The sequence below is a fragment of the Xylocopa sonorina genome, chromosome 10, assembly GCF_050948175.1.
Source record: "Xylocopa sonorina isolate GNS202 chromosome 10, iyXylSono1_principal, whole genome shotgun sequence".
NCBI lineage: Eukaryota > Metazoa > Arthropoda > Insecta > Hymenoptera > Apidae > Xylocopa > Xylocopa sonorina.
Genome location: NC_135202.1, coordinates 2278808 through 2303581, shown reverse-complemented (window position 1 = coordinate 2303581; position 24774 = coordinate 2278808). Strand labels below are relative to the sequence as shown.

At 34.7% G+C, this 24774-nt stretch overlaps 2 protein-coding genes and 1 long non-coding RNA gene across 5 annotated transcripts; 2 read left to right on the top strand and 1 right to left on the bottom strand.

Annotated features, from left to right (window-relative positions):
- Positions 1-785: 785 nt before the first annotated feature.
- On the bottom strand, positions 786-7570 carry LOC143428481 (lysine-specific demethylase 4C). Its single transcript, XM_076903383.1, has 11 exons — positions 7424-7570; positions 5853-6650; positions 5564-5769; positions 5046-5401; positions 2689-4808; positions 2413-2595; positions 2019-2318; positions 1751-1942; positions 1419-1532; positions 1226-1318; positions 786-1039 (listed from the first exon to the last, which is right to left on the bottom strand). Exons 2-11 carry the CDS (start codon positions 6627-6629, stop codon positions 941-943), a joined length of 4440 nt encoding a protein of 1479 aa, XP_076759498.1. The 5' UTR covers positions 6630-6650; positions 7424-7570; the 3' UTR covers positions 786-940.
- Positions 7571-13096: 5526 nt separating this feature from the next.
- Positions 13097-15024, top strand: LOC143427871 (uncharacterized). 3 transcript variants are annotated; one of them, XR_013102373.1, is made up of 3 exons: positions 13097-13240; positions 13878-14164; positions 14884-15021. It is a non-coding gene; the product is annotated as an uncharacterized LOC143427871 (long non-coding RNA). The 3 variants fall into 3 exon arrangements; XR_013102374.1 differs by lacking the exon at positions 13097-13240 and having other exon boundaries at positions 13762-14164; positions 14911-15024; XR_013102372.1 differs by lacking the exon at positions 13097-13240 and having other exon boundaries at positions 13762-14164.
- LOC143427870 (ATP-binding cassette sub-family G member 1) lies at positions 14927-23327 on the top strand. Its single transcript, XM_076902358.1, has 10 exons — positions 14927-15189; positions 17289-17402; positions 19631-19814; positions 20145-20290; positions 20396-20634; positions 20958-21253; positions 22314-22482; positions 22559-22815; positions 22896-23050; positions 23131-23327. The coding sequence occupies exons 1-10, from the start codon at positions 15011-15013 to the stop codon at positions 23318-23320; spliced, it is 1929 nt and encodes a 642-aa protein (XP_076758473.1). The 5' UTR covers positions 14927-15010; the 3' UTR covers positions 23321-23327.
- The last annotated feature ends 1447 nt before the right edge of the window (positions 23328-24774 follow it).

Below are 24774 nucleotides of genomic sequence, written 5' to 3'. Positions count from 1 at the left end.
TGATGTCAATATATCCTCCCTCTAAATATAGCTCTAAACACGCTTTGAACAGCACACTACAGTTGAACATGATCTTTATCAAGATATATGCGATGGAAATCCTTGAAATGTTCAATTTCATATACTTATCCATTAGAGTAAAGTAAAAAATTTTTTTAAATTACCTACACAGGTCATCGCTTAAAAAAACTCTATATCCTATTCACATTCTGTAAATATATATATATATGTATACATATACATACATATACATACAGAAATTCATCGCACAAATTTTATTATTTCTTCTTTGATTTTTATAATCTACATAAAACAACATCCTGTTCTAGTAGGAATATTTCAAAATTGTGTTCTAATTACATATAAATACAACAAATAAGATAAACATTATGATTCGATTCGTAAGATAAAAGATTCCGAATTTGTATTATTTTCTAATCGCCTGATAAACGGTTAATAAACCGAAAATGTTTATATTTATACACATGTAACCACGAAAAGACAAGCGATTCGTACCGCGGTCTTTTAATTAATACTTCTCAACGATACGTCGTAGCGTCTATAACGAATCCCTTTTTCCTTTCATCGAAATAGAAATTTATTAATACTCATTATGACAAACAGTGCGACCGATAAACGATCGCGCATTTTTAAAACGAGTGGTGTGCGATGCCGATAAAAAGATATCGGCTAGTTAAGACTTTTAAAAGCAAGAAAAAACAAACTGAAATGAAATGAAATAAAGTAAGAGAAACAAGATAAGTAAAAAGAAACGAGAACGAGATAATGTAAAATCTATTCATTTGGTAGATTCTTAGAATTCAGATGCTTGGAAAAAACCAAATTGTTAGGTACAGTTATTTTTATATATTATGTACAACGATTGAATATTATTTGTCTCTATTAATTATTTACAACGAACCGTATAGAACTTTTTCTTTTAATCACAATATTTCGACTGTTTCACCTTTCTTTGCGCCTCCGATTCATCCTCCGTGCCGTACAGATGATACCGGTGCTTCATTTCGGTCGCAACAGACTTTAATAAAATCAATTAAAACAATAAAAAAATGAACGTAAGTTGAGACGAATAAATCATAAATAAAAATACGACAGAAATAAAAAAAAGTAAGGTGAATCATTGAGGGGAAAAAAAACAAAAGAAGAAACGAAATCCCACATCGAAAGTATTCGCGAGGATAAATTAGTTTATTACTAAACTCACCAAACGTGAACGAACTCTTTTTGGCATATCTTCCTGTAAGCTATAAATATCGTTTCGTTTCAATGCGAGTTGTGAACCATCCTCAAAAATTACCTAAAAGAAAATGCAATTATAGATAAGAAATATTACAAATCGTAGCAAGAGCAACTGAAGAAAAGCAAGAAAAACTGTGCAACAATCGTGAATAACTTACAGTGTACATTATTTGATGATTGGTACCTTCAAAAATACCGTCATACAAATTTCCATCTTTCCATTTCACAATTACTTTGGCGCCCTGTTTCGGTGGATTTCCGGGGTCATAATTCTACGGAAAATAATGAATAAAACATATTACGACAACGTCACTGTACATAGTAGTTGATTAAATCATATTAAATACATAGTAGTTGCTTAAATCATAGTAAGAATATAGTAATTGATTAAATCATAGTAAGTACATAGTAGTTGATTAAATTACAGTAAAAATGAACAAAATTGGCTTTGAAATCAAATTAAATTTAAAGTATTTGGAAATAAACATACCGTAATATCTGACGGATATAAATCCTTGCTAAAACTTTTATCACTGAATGTAACCATGTAAAACAGAGTATCGTGTATAGAGTCTACAGTAGCTTGATAATATCGTGTATTGCGATGCTTCGCCCAGACGTTCTCTCCTTGTCGAATCGTCGGTATCTTCTCTTTTCCGTCATCATGTCCGTCACACATGACCTATTTTTTTACGGTTCTTTATTATAACTAATTCGACACGATTAATTTATTTTTATGTTATACTTATATTAGGTACCTGAAGCTCGGGCGAATTATACACTGGTATTGTAAACGTGGCGCCGGAAACAAGACCACAAGATGGATGAAATAAATTGCTGCACTGATTACATTTAAGACACGCTCCATCCGTTTGCCCGCAGTAACAACATTGTTGTTTAACATTGTCTGGCTTGATGGTTAACACATTTATAGGATCCTTATTTATGGCATCCTTAAATGTTACACCCGGCAATAAGAGAGCGCATAATATGTGCGCCCAATTACTATCGCTGGTTCGCTTAAGAGCCCCTCCGCGCATAGGACACAGGCAACACATCTACGTAAGGATAAAAAGTAAATGAAACGAATTAATCGGAAAACAAAAAATTCACCGTTAAAACGAAGAATTCTGCAAACAAAAAGATACGTACAACCTGCGTTTTACCGGCTTTGCATTTGTCACAAGCCCAATTTCGCAAATCTATGGGTAATACAGTGATTCCGTAACAAGAAGCATGAACCGTAACATGACACTCTCTACAGCGTAAAAGTTTATGATTTTCCGGTTCAACTATTTGTTCCTTTGAATTTGCTACGAATACATTCGCAGACACCTAAAAAATATGTTTCAATAAAATTTCTTCGAAGAACTAAATACCTTTTCAAGACATCTGTGCCTGTGTTACTTACGAATAAACGATACTTACCCATATCGGTGAACTCTCTGGTAAGACAGTAGGCTTGCAATATTTCCAATCTGGCGGCATTAACCTGCCATGATTGCAACTCGAGGTAAACGGCGCGCAGATTGCGCAATGAGAGATTTGAGCACTCCAGTAATCGTTGAACGCTTTCAACAAATCATTATTCGGAACGGTAGGATACAGCATATCAGATATGTGTCCCGGTACCATCGATACACGATGCGATACGGAAAGTGACTGGTCTACGGAACACGCTATCGCACTGGGCTCCTCTAAATTCGTTGCAACAAGCGTTTTCGCCTCTGTAGGCTCTTTTTTCCTCGTAGTCGCCTTCTTCAATTTCTCCTTTGATTTTCGCCTCGAGTTCATGAATTTGATAGGTTTTAACGGTGGCATATTGGCATATATGTCTTCCGAGCTCTTTTGCGTATTTGGTGTTTGCAATTTATCAGCAATCGTAACCACGGTAGGAAATTGATCGTGTTGCAAGGGCAAATTAGTAATCGGTTTCTGGGATCCTTGTAAATCCGTGACGGAATGACTCGTAGTGCACTGTGTACTAGTATCTAATCTCGGAATAGTTGACAAACTTTTACCAGCTTGAACAACCTCCAGCAAATTGTCCACTTGCGTTGACACAGTCTTCACTGCGCTCACGATTGTACTAGTACTTTTAAACGGCTTCCTACTACAAATCTCTTCCTTCTGTTGCACCATTTTATTTGTGAGGAGCTTATCTTTTGTTTTCTGTATCAGCTTCACGTAGGAACCTGTCGTACTTGGAAACGAGGCTAAATTCTGTAAATATCTTTCGTTGAAATCGATCATCATCGAATTTTGAGGATTCAACGAAACGTTCGAGCACTTTGAAGGCTTGGTTAAGAGGTATTTATTGCTGTTGCCTGTTAAACTTAACGAGGAAGACGAGATAGAAGTTACAGGAGTATCCGAATTTGTCACCGTTGAATGAACTTTATTGTTAGCTATGGAAGGTTGCCAGAATTCTGTCACCATCATTTTCGAGGTATCTCTCCCAGGTTTTGAAAGTTCCACAGCCTTCGTCTCGTTCCCTGGCGGCACCTGTGTTATTTCTTTCTGCAAAATTGGAGGATTAGAAAAATTCATATTCGAAAACGCGATGCTTGAATTTGAAAGCTTTAACTCCCATGGTTTAGCAATAGGCCAAATCTTTCTATTCGACAGTGCACGAGCATCGTTTTCCATTCCTGTTGATTTTTCAGACTCAATTTTATTAGAAACTTCCGTCGTGGTTATGTTATACGCTGGTTTTAAAAGGCTCAATCGCGGGGCTTTTATGATAACCTTCTTCGAATAATTCGGTAAGGATATTTCATTTATAATAGTTCCAACGCTTTTGTAACTGGTATAACTGCTTGGTTTCCCTTCTTGTACGGTAACATTTGTGTCTTCACTCATATATTCAGATTCTACGGCTTTGTTAATCTTTACCGACTTTATTTGATTCGAAGAGAAAATTTGCTCGCTATTTGTGATACTCGTAACAGCTTTCTCCTTGATAGGGATCATACTGACTTCGTTATCAGGATACATTGTATTTTCCCCTAAATTATTAATGTCGGTAGTCATGGAAGATTTATGGGGATTAAGACTCGGCATGGCCATCAGTTGCCGTTGTACGTCAGCGTCGGACACGTCTAAAGGTTTATCCGTATCGAAGATGGACATGTTCAACTGTTTTCGTTTAGTTCTGTTTACGTTCTTTGACTTCACCTTCTTTGGCTCTCCAGATTTCGAATGCTTTTTCTTCTTTTTCACTGGTTTATCGGTAGCCTCTGAAAAGTCAGATCCTTCTTCCACTTTTATACCTTCGATAACGGTACTGTCCGATACAATAACACTACAACAATTTCTCTGATCGTAACTTTCCACTTGAGCGTTTTGTTCTGGATACACAGAAGAGAGGTAGTTAATGCTATCATCTGGCTCCTCTTTTATTTCAGTCTTGATCGTAACGCTTTCCGTAGCACTTTTGTTAGAATCCTTCTTGGACTTGGATTTATCTTTGTCAGCATTCTTCTTCTTTCGCTTCCGGTTCTTTTTCCGATTATAGCCATCATCATATACAGAAGCTTCGTTTACATCTATGATAAGGATAACTCATTACGAAAACTCGATGATGATAATAATAATAATAATAATAATAACAATAATAATAGTAATAGTAATAGTAATAGTAATAATAATAGTAATAGTAATAGTAATAATAATAGTAATAATAGTAATAATAATAGTAATAATAGTAATAATAGTAATAATAGTAATAATAATAGTAATAATAGTAATAATAATAAAGTATGAAGAGAAGATTATTTTCTCACCCATTTCTCCTGCTTTCAACCATATGTCTTCTAAAACTTCTAATTGTTGTTCATCCGGCTGATCATCTATTTCTTCCAATTCTAGGTCTTGCAAAACTTTCTTTACATCCGGTGGAATATCGGGACGATTCACTAATTCTTCCATGTCAACATCCGGATTCGTAGCCATTATATTCTTCTTTTTGTGTATGGTATGTCGTTTATTTTTTGGAGCAGCATTCAAATAACTTTGCGGTAACTGTCCGTTACTGCTATTACTACACAAAAGATCCATTTGAGAAGGCATAGGTGCAGCTGTTTGCTTGGGATCTTCAGGATGAGGACCGATATCTTCTCCGCGTAACCATAATTCATATCTGCAGGGTATCAGTATATTTTTTTAACTGTTATATATATTTCGCATTTTTTATCTATATAAATTTGTTCAGTGTTAAATATATATATGTATATATATATATTTATATTTATATTTGCAGGTTTCAGTCTATTTTTAGTAATAAGGAATCTAAAAAAGTTACCTTTCTGGTTGAAAACGCTTTACAAAAGTGTCCATAGATATTTTAACCATATCTTTACTGCAGGTACATTGTGTGGCCCTTTTACCATATTCCACCCATCGTGGTGCAGCAAAATTAGTGGATTCAGCACAATTAAATCCATGATTAAAACCAGCGTGATACCCATAAGGAAAAGTGATCATTATTTCTCCAGCTTCTTGTGTTATCTATGAAAATCATGAAACTCATTAATTACAATTCTTATACTCCTACCCTTCATTTTCAATTCATAAAAGCAACCAAAACTTACTTTATTACATGGAATAGAATATTGCCTCAATATTTGAGGGGAAATGAGTGACATTTTATGACGCAAGAAAGCCTGGCAACTTTGATAGCTTGATGGGAAAAAACCGCTAGCCAGTCTTTCTAATCTTCTACCATGTTCCGGTGGTATCGCGTACCATGTCTTGGGTGCACCAAAATGTAAATAATTTATTGAATATAAATCCATGTCTTCTGTATGCCATGCAAATGTGGTTTTCCACATTCCGAAATACAGATACGCTGTATTAACGCCATCAATAGAAATACCATAATCTTTATTGACGTAATCAAGTATCGTGCCCAAATGATTAATGTTCCATTCTTTCACATCTGGATCGGTTAATGAACCGGAAACATCTGCCCCATATATAGGTGCCACATACGTTATATTCTTCCAATACTTTCTCTCCAAGTCTTCATAGTCAAAATGACGCGGAGTATTATATCGTTCTGAATTAGCCAGTTTACTATACTCCTTGACAGTCATTGATTTCTTTTGTATATTAATTTGTTGATATAGACCTTGTTTACCAGTTACCACTTGACAAATTGGTGCAGGAATTGTGAGATCTAAGTCATTTAAGTTGTAGCCTCTTTTTCTAGGAATCCACTCGACTGGTGGTATAACTTTTGCTAACCCAGCTTTATGGGCACCCTTGCTCTCCATATACTCTACATACTTTGTGAAATCCTTAAATTCTTCATAACTAGGTCTAAAAACCTGAATGCGGGGAGTTCCCCGAGAAGTGTTGCTAACCATCTTTTATTTTAAGTTATACACCTGAAAAGTAGAACATTAATTAAACTTTGCATTCAAAATCAGTCTTAACTACGATATTTTCATTTACAATTTACAAGATTAATATTCGATATCGGTTCAAAATATAAGCAGTCTTTCATAAAAACTTGTTATTCATAACATGTGTGATACATACACCATTTAAAACAATTTATACGTGAAATTATAAAAAAAACAACACAGTCACAGAGATTGATATTACAGTTTCTTTAACATACAAATAAAACTATAAGAATTGTGACATGTAAACATAAAATCAAAACACACCTATTCACAACACAGGCAATAATTATTTTATGAGTAAAAAGTATGGAAAATTCAACGATATATCATAATTTAATTATGATCATAACAATGTGAAGCTGTTTCACTAAAATTTTTTCATACATTTACGAATAACAACACTGAAAAACAAGAATATGAAAGCGATGTGCGATGTTTTTGGAAAGAGACGTGCCGGAGGTGCATAAACAAAATGGATGGTGTCTATTGTCAAGAAAATCTTCTTAAAATAATCTTCTTTATGTCTCTCTGTTAGTCTTTGAGAAATGAATTGGCACGTTGCAAGGAAACAGACGAATTATCGATATTAACGATTCTCATCGGATGTTTGATTCTTCGAGTAGGTTTTCTCCGTATAAAGGATAGCTGGTCACGAAATCTCGTGCCAGCAGTAATATTGACCGACAGAAATCTACATGTTGAAGATCGCAAAACTTTTTACATCATTGTCACAGACACGATGTATTACTTACATCGAAAACAGACGTTAAAAATCATCTTTCCTGTATAAACACCATTGTTCATCCGGGTATCGTTGCGAATCTCGCGATTTGACACATCTACCGCTCTACTCCGCGCGTCTCATAAAACCAATAAAGATGGCGTGCAACGCTCTATCAGCTTGAGACGCTCGAACAAGTACGCTTGCGTAAAAAGCGGTAAATCTAAATTTTTGCAGTTTGTCACGTACGTACAATTTTGCCAATATTATCACAGAAATCTTACATTAAATATATATACCAGTACGCAGGAATCACGGTCGTGGATGTTTTTAGCTACACACGAGGATCATAGAACTCAACATTCTACGAATTCATAAATCTCTTACATGACATACTAAACGAAAGGGAATATTTTTCCTATATAGATGTTGATAATTAGGGAGATTGGTAAAAAACAACGTGTAGTTTACGTAATAGTCAATTATATATACGAGATAATAAGTTTTATGTATATTTACCATGAAAATTACGGTTACATTTTATACATATTTATATTTCACATAACACGGTCTTAGAGATATATTACTAGTATTTTATATTCAAAACGTGTTTACAAATTTTTTAGTCTTTTCTATATAAATTAATTCTCTATAAAGTATTTATTAAAATTTGATGAATGTAGATAAAAGCAAATATGTATTTATAATTATGGCATGGATACATGTAGACGATAGATAAACCTACACTATTAATATTTATTTCGTCGCTCTATTTGTACCACATAGGGCGCCGCATAGCGTGAATCGGGTATAACTACCAACTACTCGAATGGTAATGAAATTTACTCTTATACCTCGTATGTTGTAATATGCATTGCTTCCATCACGACACCAAATTCTATTCCAATTTACTGATTTACATCGTATCCAGTAGCTTGAAGAAATCACGAAGCAACAGGCCAAATAACTAGCCAGGTAAAATATTTTATTAGAATTTTTTTCTTCCGCAACAAGTCGAGATGACTTTATTTACGGTATTTATATAGATTATAACACGCTATTATTATTATTATGTACTAGATATCCAGCTTTGATTAAAAAGTATCCACGTAATGCAATTTAAGCTACAATGCCTTTTGAATATTGATGCATTAAAATTTTTATTAGTTACTACGAAAAATTGCATAAGTGTCAGACTTTCCTGAGGGAAGAGATTGGAATAACTTTCCCTCCAATAGGTTGAATTTGAATTCGACCAAGTATGACCACTTATTTGTATAGCGCGGACAAATTTCTATTGATTTCTTCTTTCTCGGCGTATTCTCTTCCGTGAGTACATCTTCAATTGCAAAATGAAGAGGTGTAAATTCCTTAGCGAATAGTTCAAGCTATCTTGGCGTTAGTGATCCTTACTGCTTTTGTTTTAAATTTTTATTTTAAAGGTAATTAATTAGGTATTTATAATTTTATACACAAATTATTTAATGTTTTTCTCAGCATATTACATACTTTTGCTAGGATATTACAAAATGAACAAAGTTTTATTTTTGATGTCAAAAAACTGTTGAAATATTATAATAAATATCAATAGTAAACTATTATAGAATATTAGTCTTTTATGCATTTATTTTATTATGAATAATAAAATAATTCAAAAACGCTCGAATGTGCAATGGGTGTTAGAGGGCCTGCATATATGATACTAATATAGCTGAATATTTTCAACCAGATACGTGTGTGTTGTCGCCGAAATTTAAATTTCTCGTAGATCAGTCCAAGATGTCATAGCGGTGGCGTCTCCTTTTGTTCTCGCTTCAAGTTTTCATTTTTAGATTCGATAAACAGTGTTCGTATGGTTTAAATGTAAAAAAAATGAAAATATAGCAACTAGAACACGTTGTGTTATTTTGCGACAGAAATTTACAACTGATATCAAAGAAATGTTAGTTGAGATATTTCTACCTCCCAACTGGCGAATGAGTCTGTAAATGATTTACTGTATCATATTTCTTTTTACGATACAGAATCGAATATCTGAGTATATAACGTATTACAATATTCTAAATAATCGTTATGTCGACAGTAGAATGATATATATAATCATATTGTGTATAATAAGAATTTGATTTCATCCTCTCGTGTAAATGTACATGTAAGTTGTTATTTGAGTTTTTCTGTAAACTGTATTTTCGCACGTATACATATATGATATGTATTCTAGGAATAAAAATCAAGTTTTGTGCTCTGTTTATAACGGAAGTGGAATGGGTGAAAATTCGTTTGCTATGCGTACAGGGCTATGTTGACTTGCGATGCCTGCCGAGATCTGTTGCTCTACTTTTGAGGTATCTTCGTCAGCTTGCTTATCGACTGTATATTATTTTCAACTGCTATTCGATTAGTATTTTTATCGTGTTATTATCTCTATATTTAATTAATACAATCTTAATTGACTATTCATCAAACATTATTATTATAAATATAAATAAATTTTGGTAAACTTGTTCTTTTGTTTCAATTTCTTCGCTTATGCATTTCATTAATTTTCTATGGATTTTGTTTGTATTTTGGAGACATGATTTATGGTTGATTATTGTATATTTGTAACGTAGTCGTTTTATTATTATGCATTTTAATTCTGGGCGTACGTTTTCATCCTGTTACAGATCATAAACTGATTATATATAACAAATGAGAGGAATAGGGGTTGAAGAAATTTACAATGATTAATACAAGCAATGGGAACGACGTTTTTATAGTGATTTTCCAGTCTGCATTTACTATTAGGGAACGGCTGCAGCTAGGAAACCTCTCCAATACAATCACCGTGGCTCAGTGAGAAGGATATCTAAAACGAGACTGGAAACGAGTTCGGTTACTGTTAGAACAATTAGGTTTATGGACAAAATTGTTCGTCTAACAGTGTCAGATCGATCTAAAAAAAAGAACACTTGACTTAATTCAATTCCTTATTAAGGAAATATCGGATAGAAAATTATTTGCCAAATAGCATCCGCAGTTGTAGAGTAATACAATCTTCTGGTCTGATAAATTGAGATAAGGTTTGCATCTGCTGAGATGATATACTAATAGGGTAAACGTATCGATAGGCATTACACGCAACAGCGAAACTTAGTTACTTGTATGAATGATTCACTGTTTGGACCGATACTGTACATCGCAAAGTAGCACAAGACTCGGTCTGCACTGATGGAACAGAATTCGCCCTGCAAGCGGGAAGAAATATATTTTCGTTGCATCGCAAAAGGAATTTTTATTCGGTCATCGCAAGCTTCGAAGCCTGCGAATGTACTTGTATTCTACTAGGACAATATGGTATCTTTGAAGAGACTACATTTTTGCGGCTCTTCTAGTGGATCACCAACTGTTGATGTCGAGGCAATACTGAGATCGTCACAGTGGATGTGAAACGGCGCTTTTTTACTAGGTATTGACTAACGGTACGATTATAATCTCTCGCAATTTCCGTTCTTTTCTTTTGTTGTCATTCTTAATAGCCAAACCAGCACGTGTCTGACCAATGGTTTTATCAGACGTGAATCGAATCCTCTTTTTGTCAATTGCTGTAATGGAAGGATATACATTTTCCTTTGTGTTTGAGCGCGAACCTTTTACCTTAACAGGAATTTTTGAAGAATTTTTATTTCCCAACACACGGATCATCGTAATATCTTATATTAAAATGTAATATACCAAAACATTCGTATATTTCTCGGTTCGCGACCAACTTTAAACTATTATCGCTCACTCGTCCGGACACAAATGTATACAAATTCAGATGTTTGTTTATACGTGTATACAAGTAGTATGCGCTACAGTTTAATATTAAAGTAAAACGAAGCAAAACTATTTCACAGTTACTGAACTGAAGCGCAATAAGTCTGAACTTATTTTTTATGATAGCATGTAGGCATTTTTCAGTATATTCTGCTATTTATTAAAACACAGATTGTGAATTTAAAGTTCCCAAACACCGCTGTACTATCAATATATAAGTCAGTGCTTCTTTAGTGCTCTCAATTCGGAAGTATATATAATCGTGTAAATATTTAGATATATTATCGTATCGAGTATTTGTCAAGACACTATACAGAAATTGTGGTTCTTTGTTGTCCATGTATTTTAAGCATGATACTTTATGAAATTTGCTTTTTCAGGACAAATTCAGTAAAATGCTTATGTTTTTGTAATATTGGACATTAAATGTTGACATTAAATTGGATATTAATTGTTTAAATAGACTTTATTTATTTAAAATTCATACAATTTTATATATGCATATGTACATTAATGTAGATTCTTATCTTTTCGTTATCTGTTTGTTTAAAACTGAACACATTCTTTAAATTATATATATGTTTTGTTATAGAGGGAGTAGCAAAAAGTAAGATGCACAACGTAGAATAATATATTTTTCTGTATAAACGGAGAAATAAGATTGTAACTATTGATACTTCGAAACATACAGTAAATTTAATTACAATGTTTATTTCATAATATTTATTTAAAACATATGCTTTCCTTTGTTACAGAATTTAATATTATAATTTAATGAAGAAATGCAATATCTGATTTACTATCATTAAAGTTTATGCATGTACGTATAATACAACGTTTTACGTTGAATATGGAATGATACTATTAGCTAGGTAATATATATTATTATAATTTTATTCTGTTAGGTGAAAAAGTAGTGATTGCTATTCATTGTCGATTTGTTAAAGCTTGTAGACAAATATAAATATTAGCAGAGTTTGTTTAGTAGTTTAGTATTAAAAAGTAATTTAGTATTTAAAAGTAGTATAATAATTTTTAATTTTTATGTTGGTTTCACCACGTTTTTTTGTTGCATTTAGAATCACCAGAATAAAGTTAAAGGAGCAACGTTGCACTATGGTGACACTGTGCTTATGAAAATGAGCGTTAAAATCTTCTATGTTATATAATGCTGCGTATTAAATTGTAGATGTATGAATTAGAGTTGCGAATTATATATAATGCACCCTGAAGTGGTGATTGCTCGTATAATATTTTCTGACAATGCACCTGTCAAGTCTAATTTTGTGATTTTCTTTTAATTTACATTTAACGAATATAGCGTCATGAATCATCGAAACGTCCTGATGTGGCTATTGTCGTGATCATTTCGCCAATTTCGATCTTAAATTATTTTTACATAATATCTGACGAGTAGAAATTAATTCTGTTTCATATTTTCCAACTATGATCCATCAGAAGACACTTCGCGATCACTTATGGCGATCGTGACTTACAACAGGTTGGGAACCGCTGATTTAACGAACAGAACTTTGACATAACCAGCACAAATCATGAATAAATAAGTTGCTGATTAAACTCGCATTTTATAAGACAGTCGACAGAATGTTGTTCGTTTAATACCAGCCAATGGAGTATGCGTACACGTAAGTTTCAACATTCTATCGAAACAAGGACAGGAACGAAGAGAAGTGGCAACAAGTGTTCACTCGTAGTTAGACTTTCGAAGTAAGCAGTACTTTGATCGCGACCGTTAGAACATGGTTTGTACCCACTACTTGAGCGTCTACAAATTTTCTTTCCAAGTTAATGCCTGTTTTTGTGCCCGCATAAATGTTTTTGGTGTAGCGTATCAGTGTTCAATCAAGAGGAATAAGAAGCAACTGCACATAGTAGTAGAAAATAATACACGATTCACGAAGATAAACTAAATTCAGAAAAAGTAACTATCATAAAAGTTCGTTACGATATAAAATGACAACTTTGTTACAATTACATTTTTACAATTCAGACTGCACACCTGTTGTTTATCAGATATGGATTTAAACAAGTGGATATCTTATAGATTGATAACATTTGATATATAATCGTTGAATGTAGAAACGTAAATGCTTCCTCTCGTGCTAGGTGTTTGTTTTGTATTATATTGTATGCACAGAAAAGGGTATGTATTCTGTTCTTTGTTAACTTAAGTTTTTAATAACATCGTGAAAATATAGTGATACGTGATTTGCCTTTTACTTTTGTGAAGACGAAAAATATGTACGCATTTAATTCATAATCAATATCATGTAACGATAAAGTTCTTCTGTGTTTTCTTTTTTCTTTTTTAAACGTTCACAAAAGAAGTGCACAACAACTCACGAAGTACACATTAAATTAAAAAAAAACAATTCGTTTATACATTCATGTCTATATAAAACTGAAAACATTTTGCATAGTTTTTAATTTTCTATCCATCTGTTAAACAATTGATCACATTTCTTGTAGACATTGAAAAACAAATTATTTTTCCTCTTAAACACTAAAGGGACTTTACTAAACACTGATTACTGTTATAGGTGTTGTTATCATACGTTCATCGGTAAATGAGAAAACTGCATGTTCAGTATTTAAACGACGAGGGAACTTTGTCAACTAAAAATTCGTCTGCTGTATTGTAACATGCGCGGTTATTAAACCACCAGGGAGGGAGAGATAGAAGGCTCTGTATAACCACGGCATCGCGACAGTACAGCAACACTATTCTGTGCGCAAACAAGAATTCCGTCGGTGACAACCTCTCTTTTTTTATATTTATGGTGTTGACCTCTTACCGTGAACTTTGTATGCAGTTCACGGCATATCGCGTTCGACTGTGCAAGAAAACTCTACAAGAAAGAGTACTAGTGGATACGACGCTTCGATCAAGGACACTGTTTTTACCATTCAGTGATTGGTGTTTGTTTGACAGCTTCTTGCGAAAAATTCATCGGTACGTGCGTCTCTCAATAAATTACGAACAAGACAAACTGTCTGGTCGCACTTAATGAATTTTTTGAACATATAAAACGTTCCGGTATTTAAATCAGTGCTTGTGCAAAACGGGTTTGTTTTTCTAAATTTTAGATTTGGATTTAGTTGGGAAGTTATCGTGAAACACGTGATGCTAATCGAGGCGGAAAAGTACAAGTTCGCTTCTCGGTAGTGCAGCCCACCAGAGGCTGATAATAGAAGCTCTCTTGCCATACGGATGTACCAAAGAGCTCTTTAGATTTCGAATTTTGGCACATCGACTAACTATCGAATAGTATGCTTCTTTTCAAAAACTATTTATAAATACGGCTTTTGTAATTTTCTTATTGACCTTATCATCTTATTTACATACTTATAGAGCAACGAATATTTTTCATTCAGAGTACGTATCTGAATTTTTTGTTACTCTTTGGTCGTTTCTATCTCTAACAGACTGAGGTACAGTATTAAACAAAGGTCATTACATTGTACGATATATAATCCGCGATTCAAAATGATTGCTCATCGTTACCTATTTATTAATTGGAACAAAATATTTCGTGGACCAAGTTTCTTAGAAAGCTCCGTTAAATGTCCACCCACGTTGCGACGATTATAGAACGCAACAACCAGTTCTCACTACACAGTTTATTCCATAGCATTTTCATTATTTTCTTCATTTTTGCGTACTGCGTCGAGCTTTCACGTGCGTTTCGTTGTGTCCAGTGCTGGTGAACCTCGGCCGTTGAATAGAGAAGGAGAAGGGACCGTTCGTGAAAAGTGAAAAGTCGAATGTGAGAATTCAAAGAAGGAGTGGACGAAGAAAATGGGCACGAAAGTACTCATCGAGATGCAGCAGCAGTTGAGGCAGGCAGTGTGTAGCTCGGATAATGCACCGACCACTACAAAAAAATTGGACGACGTAATGGACATCGATAACTCGATATTTCTAGTGTTCGAAGATATCACGTACTATGCAAGACCGTGGATCTTTTCTAGAAGTAAGTTGCCACGAGAAAGAAAGTTTAAGTTTCTTTCGATTAAACTACTTTATTCATGTGACGAGTCTGTGACAAATTTCGCAACAGATTTTTCGTACTCTAACAAAATATAGATAGCTCGCGACGATACGTCATTTAAGAAGAAAGACACATTTTACGAATCTTTATTTACCGAAATCCTTATCCAATGTAGCTATATAATGTAGCTAATATCGGCTGACATGTAGCGTAGCGTGGCAATGCGTCATTATTTAATATATTGCCATATAACGTGTTCAATAGGCGGTTTTAGTTATTCTTTACATCGCGCAAAAGTATCATCTACGATAGCATCGGATTAGCCCCGTTTTCGGAGGAAACTGAAACAAGAATTTTGCTCGAGAGCGTTGTAATGTAATAAGAAAATCCGCTCGTTAGCACGAATGAATTATATTAAGTTCCATATGATGTGTTCCGTTCGAGCAGGTGGCAATTATGGAAATTTCAATTCTCTAGTCGTGACACGATTATATATCGCTGCACGTGCTGTTGCACACACATCGAAGATCATAGAAGCATACAAATTATTAAACCTCGAAATACTCTTGCGCGATACTATATAATGAAAGTAAAGAAGAAGGATACACGTATTATACGAAACTACTAACGTGACATTTTTCTTCGATGAATCAATGTATCATAATGACTGAGAGTTTATTTAAATCTTTCTTGAAACTTGACAAAAAAGTTGGACCAGCAAAACCCTCTGTGTTTGAATGCTTGGGATTCGCTTCAAAACGTATAAATATAGACTGAGTATACGCGTGTACGGTCGCAGCAACTCTGTGTGCATACACGCGCATGTGTGGTCGTCTACAGTCTCTTATGAGTTTATTAACCCTGGAACGATTAATGAACAGTAGCGACAAAGAGGACGGTAGGAGAATAAACATCGTTAATGCCTCCTTTAAAAAATATAATAGACGACAGTCGTTTCTGACAAATTCAATAAGACCGTCATTGTATCGCGGTTAGTGATGTATGAAACTCCCTTTTATCTTCGTCTTCGCCATGAATTGAGAGCTCCTTTTCACTAAACCATACTGAAATCTTTAAAAACTAATGTACCGCCGTCGTCGCTCCTTCATTTTCTCTCATTTCAATACACTTATGTTGATTTTACTTTTTATACCCACCGAACAATGGAAAAGTTTCGGTATTCACGAGTATATTGTTAAATATTCAAAAATGCGATACGATATATACGTAATTATTGTATATGGCCAAAATCACACAATCACACAAAGAATAAATTCTAATTGCCACGTGGTTTTCTAATTGGCTTGACAATTAATGACACATTTGTATAATTATCGTGTCATTTTGTATACTTGTCGGATGGCAATGTCGACATGTAAACCGATCGAAACAAACTGGTGCTTTAAACTTTCAATGTCATCGATGATTCATCGGCGACACGCAGGGTAAACGATTTTGTAGCTATTCGATAGGAGTGCGACGGTATTGCAAAGTGAAAGTGTACAGGCTGTACAGTATTTATAAAAAATTCCAAGCTGCGGGACTCTATCAATTGTAATTAACTGAAATTACCATTTCTTTTCATCGTTCTCTCTTTAACCGTCCCTCAGTTTCCCTCTTCTTTCGTTTCTTGCTGCTATTTAGCTATTTAAACCGAAGAATATCCACCCTCTTGTAAAAGCTCTCCCCTTCCAAACCCTTCAGGATACACCCTCGGATATGCGATACAACTCGTGTCGCCATATATTTTCAGACACGGCTTACGACTTACATCATACAGATAAGAAATGAGTACATCAACTTCCTTCAAACTCGAAATTACACACGTGCATATCATATACGTACGTGTGTACTACTTTCATCTTTATCCTTTAACTCTGCTTAAATCTGAATGCATATTTAACGTTCAAAAGGTATCGCTTTGCCATCGCGAAACCAGATTCAAGATACGTAATATGTTTTCGATAGTCCAGCTTTCACCGATGATTGGACGTATATGTTTATTTTTTTTTCTTTTCGAATAGATATCGCGTAATAAATTATATTTCTTTAGAAAGTGTTTGTATGAACGTCTGTTTCAGAGAGGACCGAGCTGTTGAGAAACGTGAGCGGTGAATTCAGAGCCGGTGAACTAACCGCGATTATGGGACTTTCCGGTGCTGGAAAGTCCACATTGATGGACATTCTGGCTGGCTTTACGTTAGTAGATCTCTAATTTTTTAAATCCCCGCGACTTATCGGTATTTATTTTATCTGTACATACATAGCGCTAGTGATCCCCTTTAATTAACACCAACAATCTGTTGCCATTGGAATACTGGAATGAAGTGTAAAAATTATCAAAAATTTAGATATTATATTCACAATTACGACGAATTCTTTGATAAATTATGTCTCGAAGTTTCGCTAGGATAATAAAACTGGCACAAATAATACTACTACGTTAGATATATTAATTATTTTGAGCAAAAATATTAAAATAAGCAAATTGAAAGTATAATCACGCACTGTAGAGTATTCGAAAAGTTGTTTTATGTTTCGATCACAGCGAGACGAGTATTACGAATCTATGTATGTATAGATACATGTCCTAGAATAGAGAATAAGTACAGAAATACGATAAGTGCGCAAAATCACTCGTAAAATGATTTCGCAGCGCAAGTTCTCGTTTTCTAGTGGCGTCGACAGTCGTTCATATTATTAGACCGACTGTGGAAAATATTTGTGGCACATATAGTACTACATTGATACGATTATTACCTATTTAAACGATTATTACGTTACACGACATTATTTCATCGCGGTAATTCTAGAAATCACAGGCGTCTACCATATAGTGTTTTCGAGCTTTTAACACGATTCAATATATTTCCTAGAACTGAATATCCTAAAATATCTGGGGATACTGAAATCCACGATTTTGGTCATTTAGTAAACCATATAATCGACCTTATCAATTGATGATAACGCTGCTTGAAATTGAAGTTTCCACCGATAATGTTTCACAGAAAAATATTCTTATAAGCGTAGGGAAGAGAAACTTTTGATGGAACAATATCGTAGAACAAGACCATATGCTGCGCGAATGTTTAATGGGAAAGAATGAAAGGGGGAGTTTCGTGCATATCTGATAAAAAAAGTAACGTGTGTTTTCGTGCTAAGTATCCGGTTTTGAGGAGACACAGACGTGAAAGCTAATCGTACGAAACAAGATTGAATCGAGAATTCTCATTTTTTTTTAACGTATATAATTCATACTCGATATTAAATCTTTATTTTCATACAATTGAGCACACGTTCGAGTACGGAGAATCGGAATTTTATAGTCGAACCTCATCTGTATTTAAATATTAGTTTTAGTCATCCAAATATCTCAAATTGTTATGTAATGTATGATTTCATATTTCTAAATATTACTCATTCCTGATCTTGTCATCCTCGTTTCCTGTTTCATTGCTATCTGTTTATCTTTACCCTTCAAATTCCAAACATGTATCTTTCGCATCGTTTTCCTTTCTTAGAATGTATTTGCTCCTAAATAATCTTATAAGCAATTAATTGTTGTAGATCTCGAGTATCTAGTGTACCCTATTTTCATATATCGCTGAATTTTCATGTATTTTTCTATCGCGGTTAATTACTATTATTAAATATAATAAAAGTAGGGATTTTGAATTATCGAACGAATCCATGGATAATGGTAATGTTAAGAGTGGACACGTACTATGTACATAAATCGTGTCATTGTTTAACAAAACAGACACGAACTGCATTTCCGTTCAGCGTCTTGCAGAGTGCAATTGCGACGTTCATTGGTTGCAATGCAGTTATCACCGATAAACCTGCGTGACCGAAGAAATGTTTTACTTTATACAATAATGATGAAATCATTATTTATAGTGTCGCTCATTAGCCACTTTCGTAAGCACCGTGAAATCGCAAATAAGGCAATTTCTAATCTAACCTCTTCCTCCTAATATAGAGGTCTTTTAAAGGAATTTAAAAAAATCATATACTCAAAGAATTGTCGAAAAATATAAATAGATACGAAGCGATCAAATTAGTTAGTCCGTACAATTCGTTGAATCAGTTTGATATTATATATAAAACAAATGTGGTGGGTGATCCTCTGGCTAGTTTATGCGATACCACAAGTAGGCTAATTAAAGGCGCTTTAAAATTGGCCATCGTGCCTTATCGAGATACTTAAATCAAACCGAAACAAATGAGTACATATCGCATTTGCACGTTATTGAGAAATTGTAATACACGAATTGACTTTGAACACCATTCCGTCGTAGATTAGTAATTTCAGTTACAAATTTAGAAGCAAACGAATAATGGCAAAGAAAAGAAAAACAAAGAAAAAAAATAGAAGCCACGATAGAGGTATAAAGATGATTGTGACTACTTTGGACCGGTTTCAGAACGGCTGGTGTAACCGGGAATATAATGGTCAATTCGAAAGCTAGGAATCTCAATGAATTTCGACGATTGTCTGCGTATATAATGCAAAACGACAATTTACAACCACTATTGACTGTACAAGAAGCAATGAACGTCGCTGCCGAGCTGAAACTTACCACTAGCCATCGGCAAAAGAAACAAAAGGTATTCTCTTCATCGACTTCGTTATTCTTATGCTTCTTCCGCCACTGCACCGAGAATTGTTTGGACTAACTCAGAATGCTCGAGATAATTGGAAGATTGCTCGTTGAACGGTCATTATTGCCTATAACTTGTTAATAGTCGAGCATGCTCTCAAGATTCTCGAGCAATAATATCTTCTCCACTAGAAATAAAAATACAACTATTCACTCTTTAAGTTTAATTAGATTTATTTAAATAAATGAAAAGCTATACGTATGATTAATTTTGAAAATTTATTCGAGGTACAACTGCTCTGCATCATCCATTTTAATAAAATTGTATCGTTTTTAGATCGACCAAATTCTGATTACAATGAGTCTTAATACGTGTCGCTATACACTGACGGGGCAACTCAGTGGTGGAGAACGAAAAAGACTAGCCATTGCCTTAGAATTGATCAACAGCCCGCCGATTCTATTTCTCGACGAGCCTACTAGGTATTCATCGAATATTTTCGAACAATTTCAACTACCGTTTATTTAAAACTAATGATAATAACAAGATATGTATAATAAATGCGTAATATACGATAACAATTGCAGTGGATTGGACAGCGTCACTTCAAAGTACTGTATAACGTTGTTAAAGCAGTTGGCAAAGACGGGACAAACAGTGATTTGCTCGATTCATCAGCCCAGTGCCTCGCTCTTGAATATGGTCGATCACCTTTACGTAGTGGCGGACGGAAATTGCGTCTACAGTGGTAGCACGCAGAATGTAGTGCCTTACTTGAGCAGTCTCGGTTTACACTGTCCAACCCACTACAATCCAGCTGACTATCGTAAGTAACTGCTTGCAAGTAAATGGAAATTAGCCATACTTAAACGTTGTTCCACTTCCACTGATGAGTTATAATTATATAGCGATTGGAAACGCGAGAAGATTTCTACTCGGAAAAGTGTACGTTCCTATACGAAACGCGATACGCGTGAAACGCATTTTACGTGCATTTTACTCTGTGTTTCATCTCCAGTGATACTCATTGTAATTATTTCTTCGATTATATCTAAGGATTTATTATATCTAGCCAGGCTGGTATAATTATACAATTTTAGTCGTTCTTCGATTGTGGTTAAATAAAAAGAAGTACTGTTCTCGTTACAGTGTTAGAGATTTGCAACGGTGATTACGGAAAGCACGTGCCGGAGATGGTGAATGCCATCGAAAATGGAAAAAATCGCGCATGGAGGTCGTCTAGCAATGTAACCACTGTTAATCACCAGGAGGAAGTGATCGCTTTGAACGTGACGGCTTCGTTTCAAGCACTTCGACAACGACCTCCGTTGGAGATGCAACATACATCCAGCAGACGTAAGAGCTCTGCTGATTATGCCACCAGTTTTTGGAAACAGCTAGTCATTCTTCTTAAAAGAAACGCTATCAGACTCTCCAGAGACAAGGTAACAGGAAACTCTTGTTTCTGGGAATATATTAGGTATAATCGAAATACAATAACGTAAATATCATCAGTTGGCATAGCGAGAAAAGTTTTCGTCGAAATTTCCAATAGAGTTGCTTACGTTATTAATAGACACATTCGATTATGTTAGTATCTTCTATTTATTACACGTGTGGCACGTATGTATCTATCGATTTGTTGTGTATAAATAGAAATAGACTCGCGACTGGCCGCTAGTTCGTTGATATATTCGATACGGAAATGTACAATAATAATAAAGCCAATTCCGTCTGAGAGATCATGGATCGCTCAGACAACGTTTATTAAATGATAAGACCTTTGAAACGGTCCTATGTAATGTTAAGTACCCTACACACGATGAGGCTCTGATACGAATGTCGTCGTGTGTAGGGACGTATCAGGTCGCACGATGTATCCTCGAGGCCTGTGTCGCACAGAATCCATCGCAGACGGAAGGCTGCAGCCGGTCTCGAGACAAGAGTGGCAAGTGCAATGGCATTGGGTCACGCGTACGAAGCGATAGACAGTAGAAACTCTTCAAGAGAAAAGAGATTAGCGTAGCCGCGGATCGAGGACATCCAAATAAGATACCGCTGAGTCGGTAGGAAGAGATCCTTTCGGCGCGTCGAACGTATCAGTTTCAAACAGAGTACAATGCGGATCGAGTGAAAACATCAGTTTTGGAAGAGCTAAGAATCATTGAAATCAGATAAAAGAAACGATCAGTGTACATAGAAGAAAATCGTACATTCTAAGATAACATAAAAAATCTGTAGGATCGTTTTCTTTTTTTTTATAGTAAAAAAAATAGTTGTAACTTTTCTAGAGATATCTCTGATACTTGAAGAAGTTAATGTGTAATCAATAGCAGGTAGAATAACCGCAGAAATGGTCGACCTTGTTCGGATTACGATATTTCAGACAGTTATGCAACTTGCAACAAGTACACAATCTGACAGAATTTACAATCCATATTTATAAATATCTTTTAGATTTATAATTTTTTTATAATATCGTAAGTTCCTGCGTTTGCTTCACAGGTATTAACATTTACAAGACTTTCGATGCATTTTGTTATCGCCCTGCTTGTTGGCGTGATTTACTTCAAGGTTGGCCAGGATGCTGTATACGTACTGGACAACTTCAATCTTCTATTTTTTAATATAATGTTTCTCATGTTCAGTGCTTTCAGTGCAACAGTAACAACGTGTAAGTTTGCAGTATTTCAACCAATCTAGAGCTATGTTTAAAGTGACTGTAGCGAAATATATTTGTAATATTACAGTTCCCTCAGAGTTACCGGTCATCATGCGAGAACACTTTAATCGTTGGTATAAATTGCACTCTTTTTACCTCGCCAACAAGTTGGCTGACATTCCCATACAATTCATAGCCATTTCCTTGTACATTTTAATCGTATATTATATGAGCGATCAGTTGTTGGAACTTCAACGATTTTGCCTCTACACCCTAATGTGTTTCGCTGTCAGTATGGTTGCTCAAATGTTCGGACTTTTAGTCGGCACTGGAATGAAAATACAGGTTGCGTATCAAAATGCTAAAGTACACTTGTCCAATTGCGCGTAATGTCATCAAGTCTTATTCCATGATTTTCATTTCAGCACGGTATGATCTTTGGACCGTTTGTAATTCTTCCGTTCTTAATATTTAGCGGGTTCTTTGTACAATTCAGAGATGCTCATCCGTACTTACGATGGCTATTTCATTTGTCATTTCTGAAGTATGGTTTCGAAGGTGTAATGATCGCTATTTACGGGTAAACAATTAAATCTAGGATATAGAGTGAATCATATTACACATGTATCATCGTAACATAACGCTCTTTTGCAATTTCAGTTATGACAGGCCAAAACTTTCTTGTTCGGATGTCTATTGCCACTTCGCTATACCAGAGACATTGTTAAATGCCGTAGACATGAAGCAAGCTAACTATTGGTTCTGTTTGATCATGTTGATCGGCCTATACGTTATGCTGGATATTGGGGCATTCACGTTGTTGAAATTGAAATTAGAGAAACGTGTATAAAAACAAAAACTTACAAACAAAATAATCAAAATTGCGAGCGATATGCTAACGAAACATTTTTCTTCGTTGCTCGTGCTGTGTTCAGTGTAAATAGTACAGTACAAATGAATTATTATTATATTAAAGACTGACTTGCTTTTGAAATATTCTGTATAAATACGAAAAAAGAGGAATATTTTATAAAAAGTGTTTACCAAAACAGATGAAATTATATTTGCATTTATTGCAGCGTTAGTATAGAAGAAACGACAAGTAATTATTTGCAATGTACGACGCTCTGGAAATCGTCCGTTTGTACGCGATGCGTGCCAGAACAAAAATAATACTGTTATCTGAAGATAGTAGTATCACCAATCAGTAATATTTTTTGATGCTGTGTTTCAATGTGTACGCGCGATAACAGAAAAATTTCGTTGTATAAATTGCGTTTACATCGAACGTAATACACGTAAATAATGTCTGTTAAAGTGTATTACATGTATCCGTTTTTATAAATATGCGATTATACAAATGAAAAAAGACATATTATACAAAATTATCACGCGTTGAAAAATTAATAATCGTTTTGTTTATTGTAAAGTCAACTACATCAAAAAAAAAAAGAAAAACGTAATATTAAATGTTATGTATATTCGTTATGTTCGTTTATTTTCAGTTAATATTCAGTGAACATCTTATCTCTTTTTTTTTCATTAACAAAGTATATCGATTCATATTTAATTCTCCTTTAGGAATTCTTAAAATATAAACTAAAAATCAATTATTTTCATAGCTCTTAACTTTTAAAGATGCAATTCAGATGTTCACTTTACAATGCACGTCCCAAATTCCTTGATTAAGGATCAATTGCACTCAGATCTGATATTCGTGCGGCGTGAAAGTTGTACAGCACTGCATCGAAAAGTTATTCAACAGTCATCGCGGCGAATTCATGCGCGTCGCGCATAACAGTCTGCGTTGTGATCATCGTTGGATAAAACGCGTGTATCAGAGAAGCCAAACCGGCGGATAAGGAGCAAGCAAGAAATAACGTACGTCTCCCCGATGGTATTTCTCTAGCTGCGTATAATCATCGAATTGCACATAATGTGCGATACGTATCTCTGCTTTAACGAATGGCATGTGTGCCCTATATCAGTTGGTGAAGTCACGTCGCAGACGAAATGCTAGAAATATGTTTTTACGATGGCAATTGGTGCCGCGATAATTGCAGAGACTTCGATCTTAAATGTGCGTAAACTTGTGAAACGTTAGTCGTGGTGATTTGTAGATAAGTGTGTTTATTTGTTATAATGTTATGCTCCAAAAGATGCTTAACATTTTTTCCTTCTCGACCGGAGGAAATTAAGAGATTAGGCCGGAACATGTTGAAATGCAGTCCTCGTTCGTGATTATACGTTGTACCATGATAACATATTGCATTACACGTGGACGTTCGCATTGGTAAAATTCCA

Bases quoted from the DNA above. Each gene is read 5' to 3' on its own strand.
- LOC143428481 (XM_076903383.1), bottom strand. From the start codon at position 6,629: ATGGTTAGCAACACTTCTCGGGGAACTCCCCGCATTCAGGTTTTTAGA. The intron at 2,319-2,412 runs GTACGTATCTTT...ATCCTTACGTAG, and splicing joins AAGCCGGTAAAACGCAGGTT to ATGTGTTGCCTGTGTCCTAT. The intron at 1,943-2,018 runs GTACCTAATATA...GTAAAAAAATAG, and splicing joins ATAATTCGCCCGAGCTTCAG to GTCATGTGTGACGGACATGA.
- LOC143427870 (XM_076902358.1), top strand. From the start codon at position 15,011: ATGGGCACGAAAGTACTCATCGAGATGCAGCAGCAGTTGAGGCAGGCA. The intron at 20,291-20,395 runs GTATTCATCGAA...TAACAATTGCAG, and splicing joins TTTCTCGACGAGCCTACTAG to TGGATTGGACAGCGTCACTT. The intron at 20,635-20,957 runs GTAAGTAACTGC...TTCTCGTTACAG, and splicing joins CTACAATCCAGCTGACTATC to TGTTAGAGATTTGCAACGGT.